Source organism: Mytilus californianus, unplaced genomic scaffold (genome assembly GCF_021869535.1).
Source record: "Mytilus californianus isolate M0D057914Y unplaced genomic scaffold, xbMytCali1.0.p SCAF_4, whole genome shotgun sequence".
NCBI classification, from domain to species: Eukaryota; Metazoa; Mollusca; class Bivalvia; order Mytilida; family Mytilidae; genus Mytilus; species Mytilus californianus.
In genome coordinates, this window is record NW_026262690.1 from 92,639,839 (window position 1) to 92,654,858 (window position 15,020).

The window sequence follows — 15,020 nt, forward strand, 5'->3', positions numbered from 1 at the left end:
GCAACTATTTTGCACTAGTTTGTTTTATATATATCTTTAAAAGTGACAAAGGAGATCATACATTTTTGTAAAACAAGGAAAAGTCCAAATTTAGAATGTGACCTTGACCTCAATTTCATTTTAATGAACCAAAGACCCTAAAAACATATACCTAAGGTCTCTATCACTTACCATTCATGCCATACATTAATGTATCACTTATGTCAAATAAGGGGAAATAACTCTCATATGGAGTCGTCGTATCGCTTCCGTCAAAATTGGACAAAAAAACCTGAGGATATAGCGAGCAATTTGGTAAAATAAATATTCGGTTAAGGGGGGTCAATTTCAAAGTCGAAAAAAACTGTACGATATCATATACCAAACATCAAAGCAACATCTTGCGAAACCAAAATTTACACGCAAGAAATAAAAGTGGCGGAAGAAAAAAAAATAAGCAGAACAAAACCAATAGGTCTTTCCACCGAAAAGAGGAAAGACCTAATAATCAGAACAAATACAATAGGTTTTTCCACAGAAAAGTGGAAAGACCTAATAATAATAATCAGAACAAATACAATAGGTCTTTCCACAGAAAAGTGGTTAAGACCTTATAATAATAATCAGAACAAATACAATAGGTCTTTCCACAGAAAAGTGGAAAGACCTAATCAGTTTAAACTGTTGTCCATGTTTACATTTTGTTCATTGGAGGGTTGAAGACTTATGGTTCCCTCTCGATATCGTTTGGCTAGTCTTGTAGTTGGGTTACTGTATCATGGACGTATAACACCCCTACCCCAACCCCATCTCCTTTTATTCATCATAGACATAATCTGGTTCAAATAAAAGCAACAGATGTATAGTTTGCAAGAAAAATGTAAAACAAGGATTATTTTTTTTTACTAGCTGGTACGTTTTGCAACTCTATGTAGACGTCCTCAATCATTTGACTTGTGACGCCTCTCACGATAATTATCCCCGACAGAGTCCATCATGAACATATGGAGAAATAAGTCGAGGTTCTCTTTTGTAATTTATTATATCGAATGCCAGTTAAAAAAAGCAGTGGTTATATAAATTTTCTAAGAAACACACCAAAAATAAAAATGTATAAATGTACGGTTTGCTGATTACCTCCACCAAATTTGGTCAAAAAGGCTTTTTTTCTTCTTAGTCAATTAGTAAATTGTGTAACTTCGTTTTTTCACAAGCGCATTCAAACAAACTATCAAATGTTTAGGTGAAACAAATATTTATTAATTTGGACCTAAACCATGACAAATTTGATCAAAACCATGACGAATTTCTAGACACTTAACTGAACCATGTCAATCGCTTAACCATACCATAACAATTTCAATATTTTGGTTATCCTGCGTTAATTTCTTACAAACAACATTTTCAATTTAGCTAGTTTGACTTACAATATAGATTCAAACATGTTATTTGCCTCTTATTTCTCATTTGAAAAGAATTGAGGCAATCGTTCTGTGAAATAATCTTACTAATCCATGACCAACTTATCCAAACTATGACAAAATCACTTAACTAAACGCTTCTCGATATGACAACCGTTCTACCCGTGAAGATGATTTTTCGAAAGTGTCTAATCACGAATCTCCCCTATGTCATTTAAACAAAGTTTTCATCATTGAAAAAAAATGTTAGAACAGATAAAAATTTTGAACATAAATAAACCAGCTGGACGTATTGGCATCATTCCTAAAATCTTGAAAGAGGCTGTAAGCTCAATTTCTAAACCATTAACTGAAATATCAAATATATCTCTTTCAATTATAACAGGTTCCGTTATTAAGGAAACTACACATGTAAATTCTATCTTCAAAAGAAAAGGTAGTCATTCAACATTCATTTCTTTACTATCGTCCTATTTCTGTTACTAGTACAATTTGTAAGATTATCGAACAAATTCTTGTTACATTTGTATTATATACACATTGAGGGCCTTCAACATAATGATAAAAAAAAAACCTGGCGTATAGTCGGCTATAAAGAGCCCCGACATGAAAAAATATGAAACAATTCAATTGAGAAAACTAACGGTCTAACTTATAACAAAACAATTTACGAAAAACATATATGACAGACATAAACCAACGACAACCACTGAACTACATGCTCCTGACTTGAGATAGGCATATAAAGAATGTGGCTGATTTAACGCTGTTACTTTGTGACCCTCCTATGGATCCATATGAGTCAGTAGATTTTATATGGTGTTCATGACGTCACGTCTACTACTAGTATTAATGGGGACGTCATCTATTAATGTTATTGTATTTCAGTGTTTATTTTTACACAAAACAAAACAAGAAAAGTCCCATGGTCGAAACAATAGTTATACGGTTCACTACTGACCATCTACGTATTCATTTCCTTCGGCCTCATTCCATTTGGATTTTATTAACTTTCTATGATTCGTAGGGGTCAGTAGCAAACCATATAACTGATAGAATGGTTTAAAAAGGTTAAGGCAATGTAAAGAAATATTTACAAAATACAATTGTCTGGTGAATACCATTTTCATTGTTACGTCAATGATAAAAACAATCCTTGTATATAACTTATAAACGGTTTATATGTACTCCTAGCACAAATGACATTCAATCAAAATTGGCATGCTATATTGCATTAGAATATATAATAACATTATCATAGTTAAAGGGACATTAGCTATGAGTTAGACAAAAAAAGATGATTTTTTTGGTTTCAAACAATATTAAATTTTGCTATTACCTGTCAGTTTGGTTCAATTTTGTCAAAATAGACTAACAGAAAAACATGTCTGCACACTTGCATAACTTGCAAGTCAATAATTCAACCTTATTTGAATTCCTATGCATGTGACCTTTAATTTGATCTTTCCAGAAATTGATTTCGCATGAATTATTATTTAAAAGAAAATAATTCCAACATTGAAAAGTGACACAAGGGAGCCACTAGAAAGAACCATTTCGTTGCCAGAGTCGGCCCCACAAAACAAGTAACATAATTGGACGATGATTTAATTTTTTCTAATCAATGACTTGTCTTCAAACAAACTCTCAGTAATCGATCGTCATTATGCACGTGATTGTAGTTGTATTTATATTCATAGTTCACGTTTATATACGGTCATATGACCATCGGCAGTCTTCGGAAGTCATGTCGATGGTTAATTAGATGGCGTCTAGTCTGAAATAAGCACGACATGCTGATATATCATTACGAGTAAATGCATTGTTAATTGTTTCTTTTGGCCTCTCGTAATTTGGATATACGTTATAGTATATTGTAAATCCGAAAATAGAATTTGAGTGCAATTGTTGAAAATGAATTTGACAGCTAATGCCTCTTTAATGAAGACATTTTAATTGGAATGCCTTCTGTTGCTGAGTTTCGATCTCTATATCAACGGAAGTAGATACGTGTTTGAGATGAATGTCTAAAGATCCTATATTATGAATAAAGATACTTCTAAGATATAGAAACTATTCTCAGTTTCTATTACTTAAAATGTGTGATCAAACTTACAGCCCTTGGATGGTGTGAACTTCCAAAAAAAAACGTGTATGGTGTAATGGTGTATGGCATATGGTGCAATGGTAGAAGGTGTATGGTGCTATGGTGTAAGGGGAATGGTGTAATGGTATAACGTGCGATCGGGAATAGGGTGAATGAATGGTGTACGAAATTTAAACTATGCAAAATATTGATAAGAACTGATTTTTAATTTTATACATTAATTTACAATATTGTAATCAAAATTCGTTTTTTTTAAATAAATAAATAGTTTTGTAGGCGCATGCTCTTTGAATTATGGTGTAATGTGTATGGTGCAAAGGTGTAACGTGTATGGTGTAATAGCACAGGGTGTATGGTGTAATGGTGTATGGTGCATGGTGTAATGGTGTATGGTGTTAGTGGGAAGTTTACACCATCCAAGGACTGTAATAGGGAGAGGGAAAATTTTTTTTGTCTACAACGAACCATACATTATACTTTTTTTTTTAGGGTTTCTGCTTTCTATCAAAGTGTCATGAACGTTAAAAAAAGATAAACGATGTTTGAAATTATTTTGGATTAAGGAATATATAGCCCTCATGCATAGTTCGGATTCCTTGCACGACTTTGACTATACTTTTTTGTCATTTTTTGTTTCTATAAAGCTCGTCATTTTTTTAAATAAGCTTTGGATTTTTAAATATCTTGACCTCGAGCATCACTAAAGAGACTTTTATTGTCGAAATGCGCACCTGGTGAAGAAAAATTTGTAACATTATTGTAATTATTAGAGTGAAAAAATGCTTGTCGCTTAAATTCCCCTTTTATGTCAGAATCTCTCGTGTTACAAACTAATCAATTTACTTCCCAAAAGTACAAGAAACATATAAAAGGCCTTAATAGAAATTTCCAATAAAATGACATACATACCTAACTCGACGTACGCACGTAACGGGACCGGTTATTGCTAACATATTAATTTTGTTAAATGCGTCACTCAAGTTTCAACTAAGTATTCCTAAACTATTAAACCCATTCATGATAAATTTTATCAATATCAATTATTTCTAAGATGATGAAAAACGAAAGAAATCATGATTTTTATATATCACGTGATAATTAAGATTCCCGCCAAAACTTCACTGTCATAAGACCACGTATATACACGTATCTTTACCTATCATAGTAACGATTGATTTGAGTTGTCTTTCATGGTTTTGACCATGACTTAGCTTTTCGATAAACTTTGCAAATGAACCTTTTATTATTTAATATTTGTCGTTATCAGATTGGTGTCCCATTTTCCTTTCGTCTTTTAATGGTTAATAATATTTAATTTCCGTGGGTATTTATTATTAGACAGAGATTTTTCTAGCAATTTAAGAAATATCGAATTTAAATTGTTAGTCAGATTTGTCTCTGTTAAAGTTGATAAATCAGATTGCATCATACTTTATTAAGCATCATTTCAAACGTTTTCTTCTTCTGCAGTTAATCTTGCTTATTTACAATCTCCGATTTTTCCCCAGGGAAAACGTACGACAAAGGGATGTGTATATTTTGAACAGATATATCATGTTATGGAGGGGTATTTGCGAAAAATACCAGTCAAGGGACGGTAAAATTTCCCAAGCCGCTAGGCGAGGGAAATTTGGTCCCAAGACTGGTATTTTTTGAAAAAAAATGTCCTGTTCCCAAGTATCTCTGATTAAAAGTGGATATGAATGCCAATTTACATACTTGTGACATTTTTAAGACAACTATAATGCCACTTCAGTCTTTACAATGATTTTCTGTTTAAAATGTACTTTTAATTAGTAAGGCTTGATATTGAGGATTTTTTTGGATTAAGACAACTCTTACTAATCCAATTAGAAGTGGATTCTAAAACTATCACATATTGATTGAGTAAAGCAAAAATTTCGAGTTTCAATTTTTGTCTGGCCTTAGAGGTATATATTTATATATAAAAGTTAAACTCTGCGACATATCCATGCATAGGATCACCAGTGAAGGTGATACACGGCTGAAAACACATTTTATATTCATAAGTACTTTAAATATGTATATATTTGTGTGAACCAAGCTCTCTGAAGGAAGGTTTTTCCAGGTTGTTATTATGTCGTGCTGTTGCACCACTGTCCCAGGCTTAGGGGGAGGGAGGGGGGGGGGGGGTTGAACATTCACAAAAATGTTTAACCCGGCCACATTCTTTATGCGCGGCTGCCTATCCCATGTCAGGAGCCTATGGTTCACTTGTCGTCGTTGGTTCATATCTGTTATATTTGTTTTTTCGTAAATTGTCTTGTTTTAAATCAGGCCGGTAGTTTTCTCAATTGAGTTGTTTCATATTTTTTAAGTTGGCTCCTTTTACAGTCGACTATACGGTATGGATTTTTCTCATTGATGAAGGCCGTACGGTTGTTCATTTTTGTTTGAACTGTTTTTCAAAGTCAATGCCTTATATACTAGTATCTGATAATACGGTATGAGTTTTTGCTTATTGTTGACGACAGCACGAGCCACTGTAGTCGTTATTCAAACCAATTGGACTCTGTTTGATAGTTTGACGCTCCATACGGATCCAGGTATATACATGTCGGAGTGTGAGGAATAAATCGAAAAAAGAATGCATGCTAAGCATACTAATGCTTTTGAAGAGAAAATTGAAAATATTTGTTGAACGGACAGACTGGCAGATGGACACACAAGACAGGGTGATTGTAATTTGAATGCGGGTACAATATTTTGTCAGTGTATGTATCTTAGATGCTACATGTAGTGGTAAGGAAGTCTGGATCAAAACGGGGTAATCTTTACTTTTAATTTTTTTTTATACTATTTAAAATGATAATTGCATGCCTACTGGATATTAATACAATAGCAAGTCACAAGGATAATTGAAGCTGTGCTTTTTGATATAAAGAAACAAGGAGAAAAATCAAATAAATTATGCAAAAAAAAGTGTTATCAAAACAAAACAAGTGTTGCTAGAATAATAATATATGCACATAAAACATAAAATATATAAACAGAATTTTTATTAAATATGGGATTGACTGGTACATGTAGCAGGCTAGCCTCGATTACGGGTTCAATTATTTTGTTGGACCCCCAGATCAAATGATTTTACGACTAAATTTTATGGTTCTTAACCAAGCATAATGCATTCACGAGTAAGAGCATGTACTGGTTTAATCGAAGAAAGACAAGTGTGTCTTTGTATCGGGTACGCTATCTTGTTACCTAGCATATAAATATGCGACTGTAAGTGTTGGTAATGTACAAAAAGGTACATTCATTTATCATCATTATTTCATCATCCTTGATATATATGTAATATTTGTCGCTGGATATAAGACATACATCATTATCATCATCATCATAAGTATTATAGCTTGAGGCTAAATCTTCGTCGAATGTATTATGGCTTGAGGTTTCTTCGTCGTAAGTATTATAGCTTGAGGCTAAATTCTGATAGTTTAGCCAATTTATGTCGAGAACTTATTTTACGCATGCATCTCTTTGCTACATAGTTTTTATAAATGTCCAAGTTAAAGCCAATAGAGATCATAGATGTTTATCAAATGATCATGTCTACTCACAATTAAAACAGTAAGAAAGGGGTTAACTCGTCCGACTAAAACGAAGCACAAAAACAGCAATTACTAGTATTTCCAAATAAACTCCATGAATCGAACTTAGAGTATTCACAGTTACTGAACACTATCTTAAAACAACTACAACTAATAAATACAGAATAATTATCCAGTCTAGAATATTAATCAATTATTTCGTACTGTTACACCACTGTCCCAAGTAAGTGGGCCCGCTAACATGTTTAACCCCGCCACAGTATACATGGGTGTGCCTGTCCCAAGTCAGGAGCCTGTAATTCAGTGGTTATCATTTGTTGCTGTGCTTTCGTTCATTTTTTTGTACGTTAATTAGCCGTTAGTTTTATCGTTTTAGTTGTTTTACATTTGTCATTTTGTGGCCTCTTATAGCTGACTATGCGGTATAGGCTTTGCTAATTGCTGAAGGCCGTACGGTGGACTATAGTTATTAATTTCTGTGTCATTTGGTCTCTTGTGAAGAGTTTTCTCATTGGCAATCATACTACATCTTCTTTTTTGTACATACCACAAATTAAGTATAAAAAGTACACAAAACAGTCAAGACCTTTTGTCATGTCAAAAGCACAGAGTGTCTGTATGACATAACTGTATAGCAAATTATATGTAGTTTCTATAAAATGTAATGATAATTTATCGACAAAAGATACATGATGATTTGTAAGTGGAATTATATATAACTAAATAAATAAATATTTATATTAAAAGAAACATCATAAACAAGAATATGTGTCCATTAGGTTACACGTCAGTATCACATTTTCGTGTTAAGTGAGCTCTAAATCCAGGAAAAATTCAATTCAGTATGTAGTCTGAAACTTTGAAATCTCATGCGAGATGTCTAATGTTCAAACATTGTTGTTTTTAAAACGTATTTATCAAAGTCAAACGACAATCATTTATTTTTTTTTGGTGCTATACAATTTATGATTATAGCAGGATCCAAGATATTTGAAAGAAGGCGTAGTTCCCGATAATTGAATTTATACTGCCGAGCTGAGCGATGCGAAAAAAAAATGGACGATTTTATACTAAAAATGTGTATAGATAACGTGAAAAGCGTGAGATTTTAAAATCTATTTGGCGATCAAAAGGGGGGAGTACGCCCTCTACCCATGTATCCGCGAATGCACGTTAAAGTATACATGGACAAACACCTCGTCCCATGCATTATTATAGTTAAAGACGAAAAAGTACTCTTTGATAAATGTATCAATGATATGATTTTTTGCCCACGTCAAATTATCTTGAATTAAATTATAGAAAAATAATTGTTTTTAAAAGTTAGTCGCGTACACCTTTTACATTCGGGTGTGTTTGGATCTACTTTTTAAACGTTAAAACTTATAAAAACAAAAAAAAGAAATAACCTTCTCGCTTCGGATTTCATTATTTTAATATTGTCATGCTAAATATTTACTTGGAAGTTTTTAAAATTCATATTTTGAGAAGAACTGAAATATGGGTCAAGTGAAATGACAAGAAACGATGGGTGTATTTGATTACAAGTTGCTAACTTACTTATTCCCTTAACATATTTTTGTCAATAAAATCATTCAAAATTTAATAACAAAATATATAAAGATTAAAAAAAGTAGTTGGGTTGATTTTTACATTAAGTCTATATCAGCAAAAAATGCGTGGTCAAAGAGCAAACAATGCATGCAGTGTATGCTCCCCTCCGTCATGCTTCAGTGCAATAGGACGAAATACGTTAAGTTAGGTCGGATATGTCGAGTAAAGTCATTTTATTGGAAATCTCTAATGATCCCAACCAATTGTACTCAACTTATGATGATTTTGCACTTGTGCATTTTATATTCATTCGATGCTTTATATCGGCAAGCCAATCCTGTACACTTGAATAACATAAGAATCAAGAGAATGATTTATAAGCAAAGCTTATCGATTTTGGAAGTTATTATAATCGAACAAGTGAATGACTTTTACTGAATTAAAGCAAAAAAGGAAAAATAATTTTACATGTATCCAATGATAAGCAAATGGGTTATCAACTGAAAGCAACAAAGATCGACTAAATATGAGAGGACTATCCGATAGACCTCTGTAGATTTAAACCAGACATTTAACACAAAACCATATTTATGCCGATTATGATGATGGTGAGGCTGAAGATGATGATGATGATGATGATGATGACGAGGAGGAGGAGGAAGAAGAGGAGGAGGAGCAGAGGAGGAGGGGAGGAGGAGCAGGAGGAGGAGGAGCAGTAACATAAGGAGGAGGAGCAGCAGCAGCAGGAGCAGGAGGAGCAGGAGGAGCAGGATTTATTAAAACAGCAAAAATGATGAAAACATATTATCCACTGATCCTCGAAGGAAGATGCTGAAGATACCAAAGGGATTTTCAAACTCATAAGTGTGATACAAACTGACAACCCAATGGTTAATGACGAATAAAGGATCAAAGACAAACTACAGTCTACAAAACTCAAAAGAAAACAAAAGAACATGTGGAAAATATAATATTGTGTTATACTCTTGTAGGAAGCTTGATTATAAAAAAAAAACAACATTTGAATTTTTTTTTAGAGTATTCAATTTGTTGCATATGAATCAAGCCGTTCAGCATATAAGGAAAATGTTTTTCTGTTCAGATAGATGGCAGATCCTTGCTTGTTTGACCTTAAGGTCAGGTATCTTGTATATTGTACATATATTTCCGGTTCGATAAGATAAGATTAGAAAGATAACATATTGGTTATCAAAACCCCCAGTCAAAGAAAGACAAACACAACCGCGGCTATACAGAAAAACACTCTACTACGAGATTATTTAACAACCTTTAACAACAGTCGGCAAAACACTACTGAAAAAAAAACGATAGAGCAGAAAAGACCTCCCAAAAGTGGGAAGAAACTAGTTTCCCTGGAAAGGCAAGCAGTTCCTGATAACCTAGTTGCATCCGCCAAAGGAAGGGCTTTTGTGTACAACAACTCGAATATATCCATGTTTGTCGGTGGCACAAATACACTGTAATGGTCAGTCAATTAATAATTGTCGTCCGTAAAACGTTTGAGACACATTAATCATGAAGACCCATTGTTTGTTAGCAGTAGTCCTCTTACCAAAATAAATTAAATTTGAGATTAATATAACTCAAACAAACTCTATTTTATATCATGGTTGCTGGATATCTTAATAATTCTATCTAACTGAAATATAACCATCCTCTTAATCATCCTCTTATTTGTCATTTCTGAAGATCAGTGTTCATCAACACATTAATGAAAATCAAGAAAAAAGAATAAAACCGTTAATTACCCACAGGATGATTTTTTTTTTTAAACAGCTGTCTTGAAGGGGTTTTAAAATGGTAAATTCTTTGGTGAGGTATGAGTAAATATAAAAGAGAATCGGATGAGTTAAATGTTTTTTGTTGTTGTTGTTAATTGTACTGAGTTCATAACTTGACAGTTGTTTTCTATTCGTGTGATGTGTTTGAGCTTTTGTTTTGCCATTAATAAGGGGCTTTCCGTTTTTTAATTTTCCAGGGAGTTCAGTATTTTTTTGTTATTTTACTTTTTGCTTTATCAATAGAACATTTCAAAGTTATCATTTCCATTTGGAAAAGAGGATATAGTGTTGATGTACATGATATATTATGTATATAAATTGATAAATGAAGCGACCAAATCATGCATATAAATGAAAAATACAGATGTTTAATAGTTACACTTCAGCATACCTTCTGTTCTTGAAGGTTGAAATGACGATACATATCCGTTGTGAGTGACAGGTGTTCTCTCCACTTGATCTCCTGAAAAATAATTGTTTTGATTTACATAATGAATTTTATTGATGAATACTCATTTTTGTACACGAGATTCTTTCAAAGGTTTTGACCAAGTTTAAACCAGCTAAAAATGGATAGGGTAGTTTCATATATCAAATATTTCAAATGTTGCTAAAATGATCGATAGGATCTGGGATTGTTACCAAACTTTTTCGAAAGATAGAAGAAGCAAAGGAGAATACATATTTCAATCCAAAAGAACAACCGGCAACGTTGCATAACATTATTAAAACAAATTACTAATCAACTTCAATGAACAGACGCTCAATTTAATGGAAATGGAATATATATAAAGCAATCATTGATTAAGATGAGTATTGTGCAACTTTAGATAAAAAAATCAGTCACATACGTTAGTGGCAACAAACATCATAGGAAATACATATGCAAGCTTCCCGGTTTTTGTTAGCCATAAATCAATACTTACTTCTACATTCATTGCAGGACCAGAGGCATTGGGATGTATTTGTGAATCGGTAACATATAAATAGGATTTATCCATACGCGGAATAAAATAGAAATTTACATCTTAGCAAGTAGCTTTGTATGGTGGATGCTAAGAGAGACATATTGCTCAATCAAAGAATAGCGTAAAAAAGACACTTGGAAGAGCTGAAGTCAACATGAATATTAACCAGCCTCTTGTAAGAGAAATAGAAAGAATTAGTTTAAATAGTGAATGATGCACCACGTACATATTTCTCATCGCATAAAAGAACATGCGAAACTTTTATCACGACTTATCTTTTGTATGGAGGAAGAATATAATGCTGTCCTATCCACAAAAAGAAGAAGTGGAAATCAACGATCCGGCCTATATGAACATAAAGCACTCAGCAAACGTGCACTTAAGACGAACTTTTACTGATATAACACTTCTGAATCAGATGGAAGTTGGAGTATCTAACTTGATAAAGTGAATTGTACGAAGCATAAAAAAAAACCAACAATCTATTTAAATTGGAGACCTTATTCAATTCCAATATGAATCGCCTAGAAAGAGATAATAAGAAATAGTAAATAGTAAACAGCACCGATACAGACAAGAAATGACGAGATTATTTAAATCGTAAAACAATTATATTGACAAAGATGGATGCTACAATCTATTAAAATCACGAGCAACGCGATGACACAACACACGGAAGTACTCGATCGAAACGAATAGAGAATGTGAAAGCATCCATTAAGATATGGAAGTCAGTTGCCAATGTAGATAAACACGATGAAGAAGACTACCAAACTGAAAAGACTTTCGTGGTGAACATTTTTTTTTATAGCGAACAAGAACTTAGTTACCTTACTTTGATTTTGTACTACTTTTGTTGTTTATATTTCCGATAAGAGCTTTCTGTTAAATTTTCCGAGGAAAATGATTGCTTAAACCTAGTTTTATAGCAAGCTAAACCTCCCACTTGTATGGAAGTTGTTAATAGTTCCGATGAGAGCTTTCTGGTAAATCTAAAAAACCTTTACTTTCGTTACTATGTCACTAACTAAAGATTAAAATGAAAACACTTTAAAAAATGTTCAGGAACTTATAAATTGATTTAAGAGGTTTCAAGTGTATAATAACACAATAATGTGCGAATCGCCTAAGACAGATGGTTATAGTTCCATTATATTGACAGAATTTGGGGAGCAACTCAAACAGACATATGTCAAGATTGTCGCAGAAAAAATACCTCTTTTAAACTGTACTATCCATTGTCGATGTCACTGACGTCGCCTGGTGGTGTGCATGTGGAGTTATGACCGAACAGACGTGTTAGTTTTTTAGCTTATTTTTGACAAAATTTAACCAACTACAATATTTTTCATTAAAGAAAGTAATGTGTATGCCTTAATTCTGATTTGATGATGTGTCAAAGGAGAAAAAAAAATGTATCAAAAAATGGTGCAATTAAAGTTTCAACAATTAAAACAGAACAAGGATATACTAAACACATCTACTATGTTATGATGACTCATTACAAAGTATTTCAGTTGACCTATATATTTGGTTTTCTAGTAATACAAATTTTGAATATTATTTTAGCAACATTAAGCTTGAACTAAAATGAAAGTAATGGAATCTAAAGCGAAAAGATGTATCATCTGTTTTTGAATTGTACATGGGAAAGACAAACATGACAAAGCAGTGGACTTAAACTTTATTGAATGTAAAACATGTACATGACTTTGTTTTCATAATAAGTTTGAATGTTACACATTTTCATGACTGTTTGTCAAAATACTGTTGACTGGGACAGAGATATAAATAATACATTTGTACTCTCAACAAACAAATGTATTGTTTTCACACGGAATATTTTCATTGGAAGTTATTGATATCAACTTCAAGATTCAACAGTCTTTGTTAAATCATTTGTTTTGTGACTATTTGCCTTTAATTCCAAAGGTGAATTATATCTTATGTATCAATATTAAAACAGTTGGAAATAATCTAAAAATGCCAACTTGGTCGTTTTCTTAAATTCTATACTACTCAAAGAAAGTTTTGAAACACTTCCATGGATATAAGTAGGGGTCAAACTTTAAGGGCTCACATCTTTGTAGAAAAAGCTCAAAATGATATGATATTAATAGGATTCCTATAAAAAAATATGATAAAAGTCTGGAGGTAAAAGAGTGCTTCTCCCAATTAAAAAATGATTTTGCGAGGGAGATGTTCGTTTCTGTTTATATGCAATCAATTGATTTTTGGTCGACGCCATCAAATCTCATCAAAACTACCTGGCCTTTAACTGTATTAGGAATACGATATCCGGTACTTTTCTATCAGGTTACAGCATGAAGGAGTATACAATTTCCTGCAATTTTGTACATTGGAAAGGACAAAACCTTCTAGAGTTTTGGTCATTAGGCCCAAGTTCAAGGTCACTGTTATTACTAATATTACAATTATATTAAAAAAAAAGGATTTCAGTTAATAACTTTGAGGTTCCGTTGTTAGTTTTATTTGAAACTAAGATAGAGAAATTTCCACCATTCAACTTTACAACGTATAGCTTCAAAAAAAAAAATTGAGAATGGAAATGGGGAATGTGTCAAATAGACAACAACCCGACCAAAGAGCAAAAAACAGCCGAAGGCCACCAATGGGTCTTCAACACATCAAGAAAACCAAGCCTATATACTATATAATAATCATGTCGTAAATTATAAGGATCTAAAATAACACCGTGTTATATTAGGTTCACATAATGTTTTCTCAAGTCTACATAATGTAGTTTCAAGTCATCGTTTTATATGATAAGCCTTTCGTTACATTATAATTATATAAGATCTTCCTTTCTAACCTGAACACACCGCTTCGGTGGTCTTGTGGTAAAGTGTTCGTCTTGAGTGCGGAAGGAAGGAAGTGGGTTCGAAATCCAGGCTTATTCAAACCAAAGACTTTAAACTAGGTGTTTGCTGCTTTTCAGATAAGCATGCGACATTAAGAAATAATAATAAAGACCGTTTGGTTCGGATTCAGAATAATGTGCCGGGTAGGGTGATATGTCTGACTGCGGACTGTTACCTTGTGGACTAGTACGTAAAAAATCATTGCTATTCATATCGCATCAACATGTTCTCGTTCTAGATTTGCATATAGACTTGACGTTAGACAGCCATTCATCAGCATCATCTTTCCATAACATGATTTATCGATATTTTATGAAATTTTCCTTTGATCTTACGGACTGCTAATTTCCTTTCTCAGCACAGTTAAGTGATATGAAAAGTTATCGCTAAAAACTAATGGCGCACGTGCCGTTGGCAATATAAAAATCAAAGTCGTCATAGGCAAAATAGCGATAAACAGATTATCATTGGTCATCTCAACTCGATTGCTTTTCTCACTTTCGCCGTACCGGCTCAAACGAGAAAATCAATCTCGTTGAGATGACCAACGATAATCTATAAGTATCTGAACTTAACAATGTATAGTTTCAAGTCAACACACTGTTCGGTAAGTCTATCATTTTAGTATGATCATATGTTATGTTGACATATCTTATCATCATATATAGTAATAAGAAGATGTGGTATGAGTGCCAATGAGACAACCCTCCTGCCAAGTCATAAAGTTAACAA

General features: G+C 32.9%; 1 protein-coding gene across 5 annotated transcripts in view; it reads right to left on the bottom strand.

Moving 5' to 3' along the window:
* LOC127738903 (baculoviral IAP repeat-containing protein 3-like) overlaps positions 1 to 15,020 on the bottom strand; it is a 90,431-nt gene that overhangs the window by 65,390 nt on the left and 10,021 nt on the right. For all 5 annotated transcript variants that reach the window (XM_052250399.1, XM_052250401.1, XM_052250402.1 and 2 more), the window contains exon 3: positions 10,830 to 10,901. In XM_052250399.1, the coding sequence (XP_052106359.1) occupies positions 10,830 to 10,901 (72 nt within the window). The remainder of the gene's footprint in view (positions 1 to 10,829; positions 10,902 to 15,020) is intronic.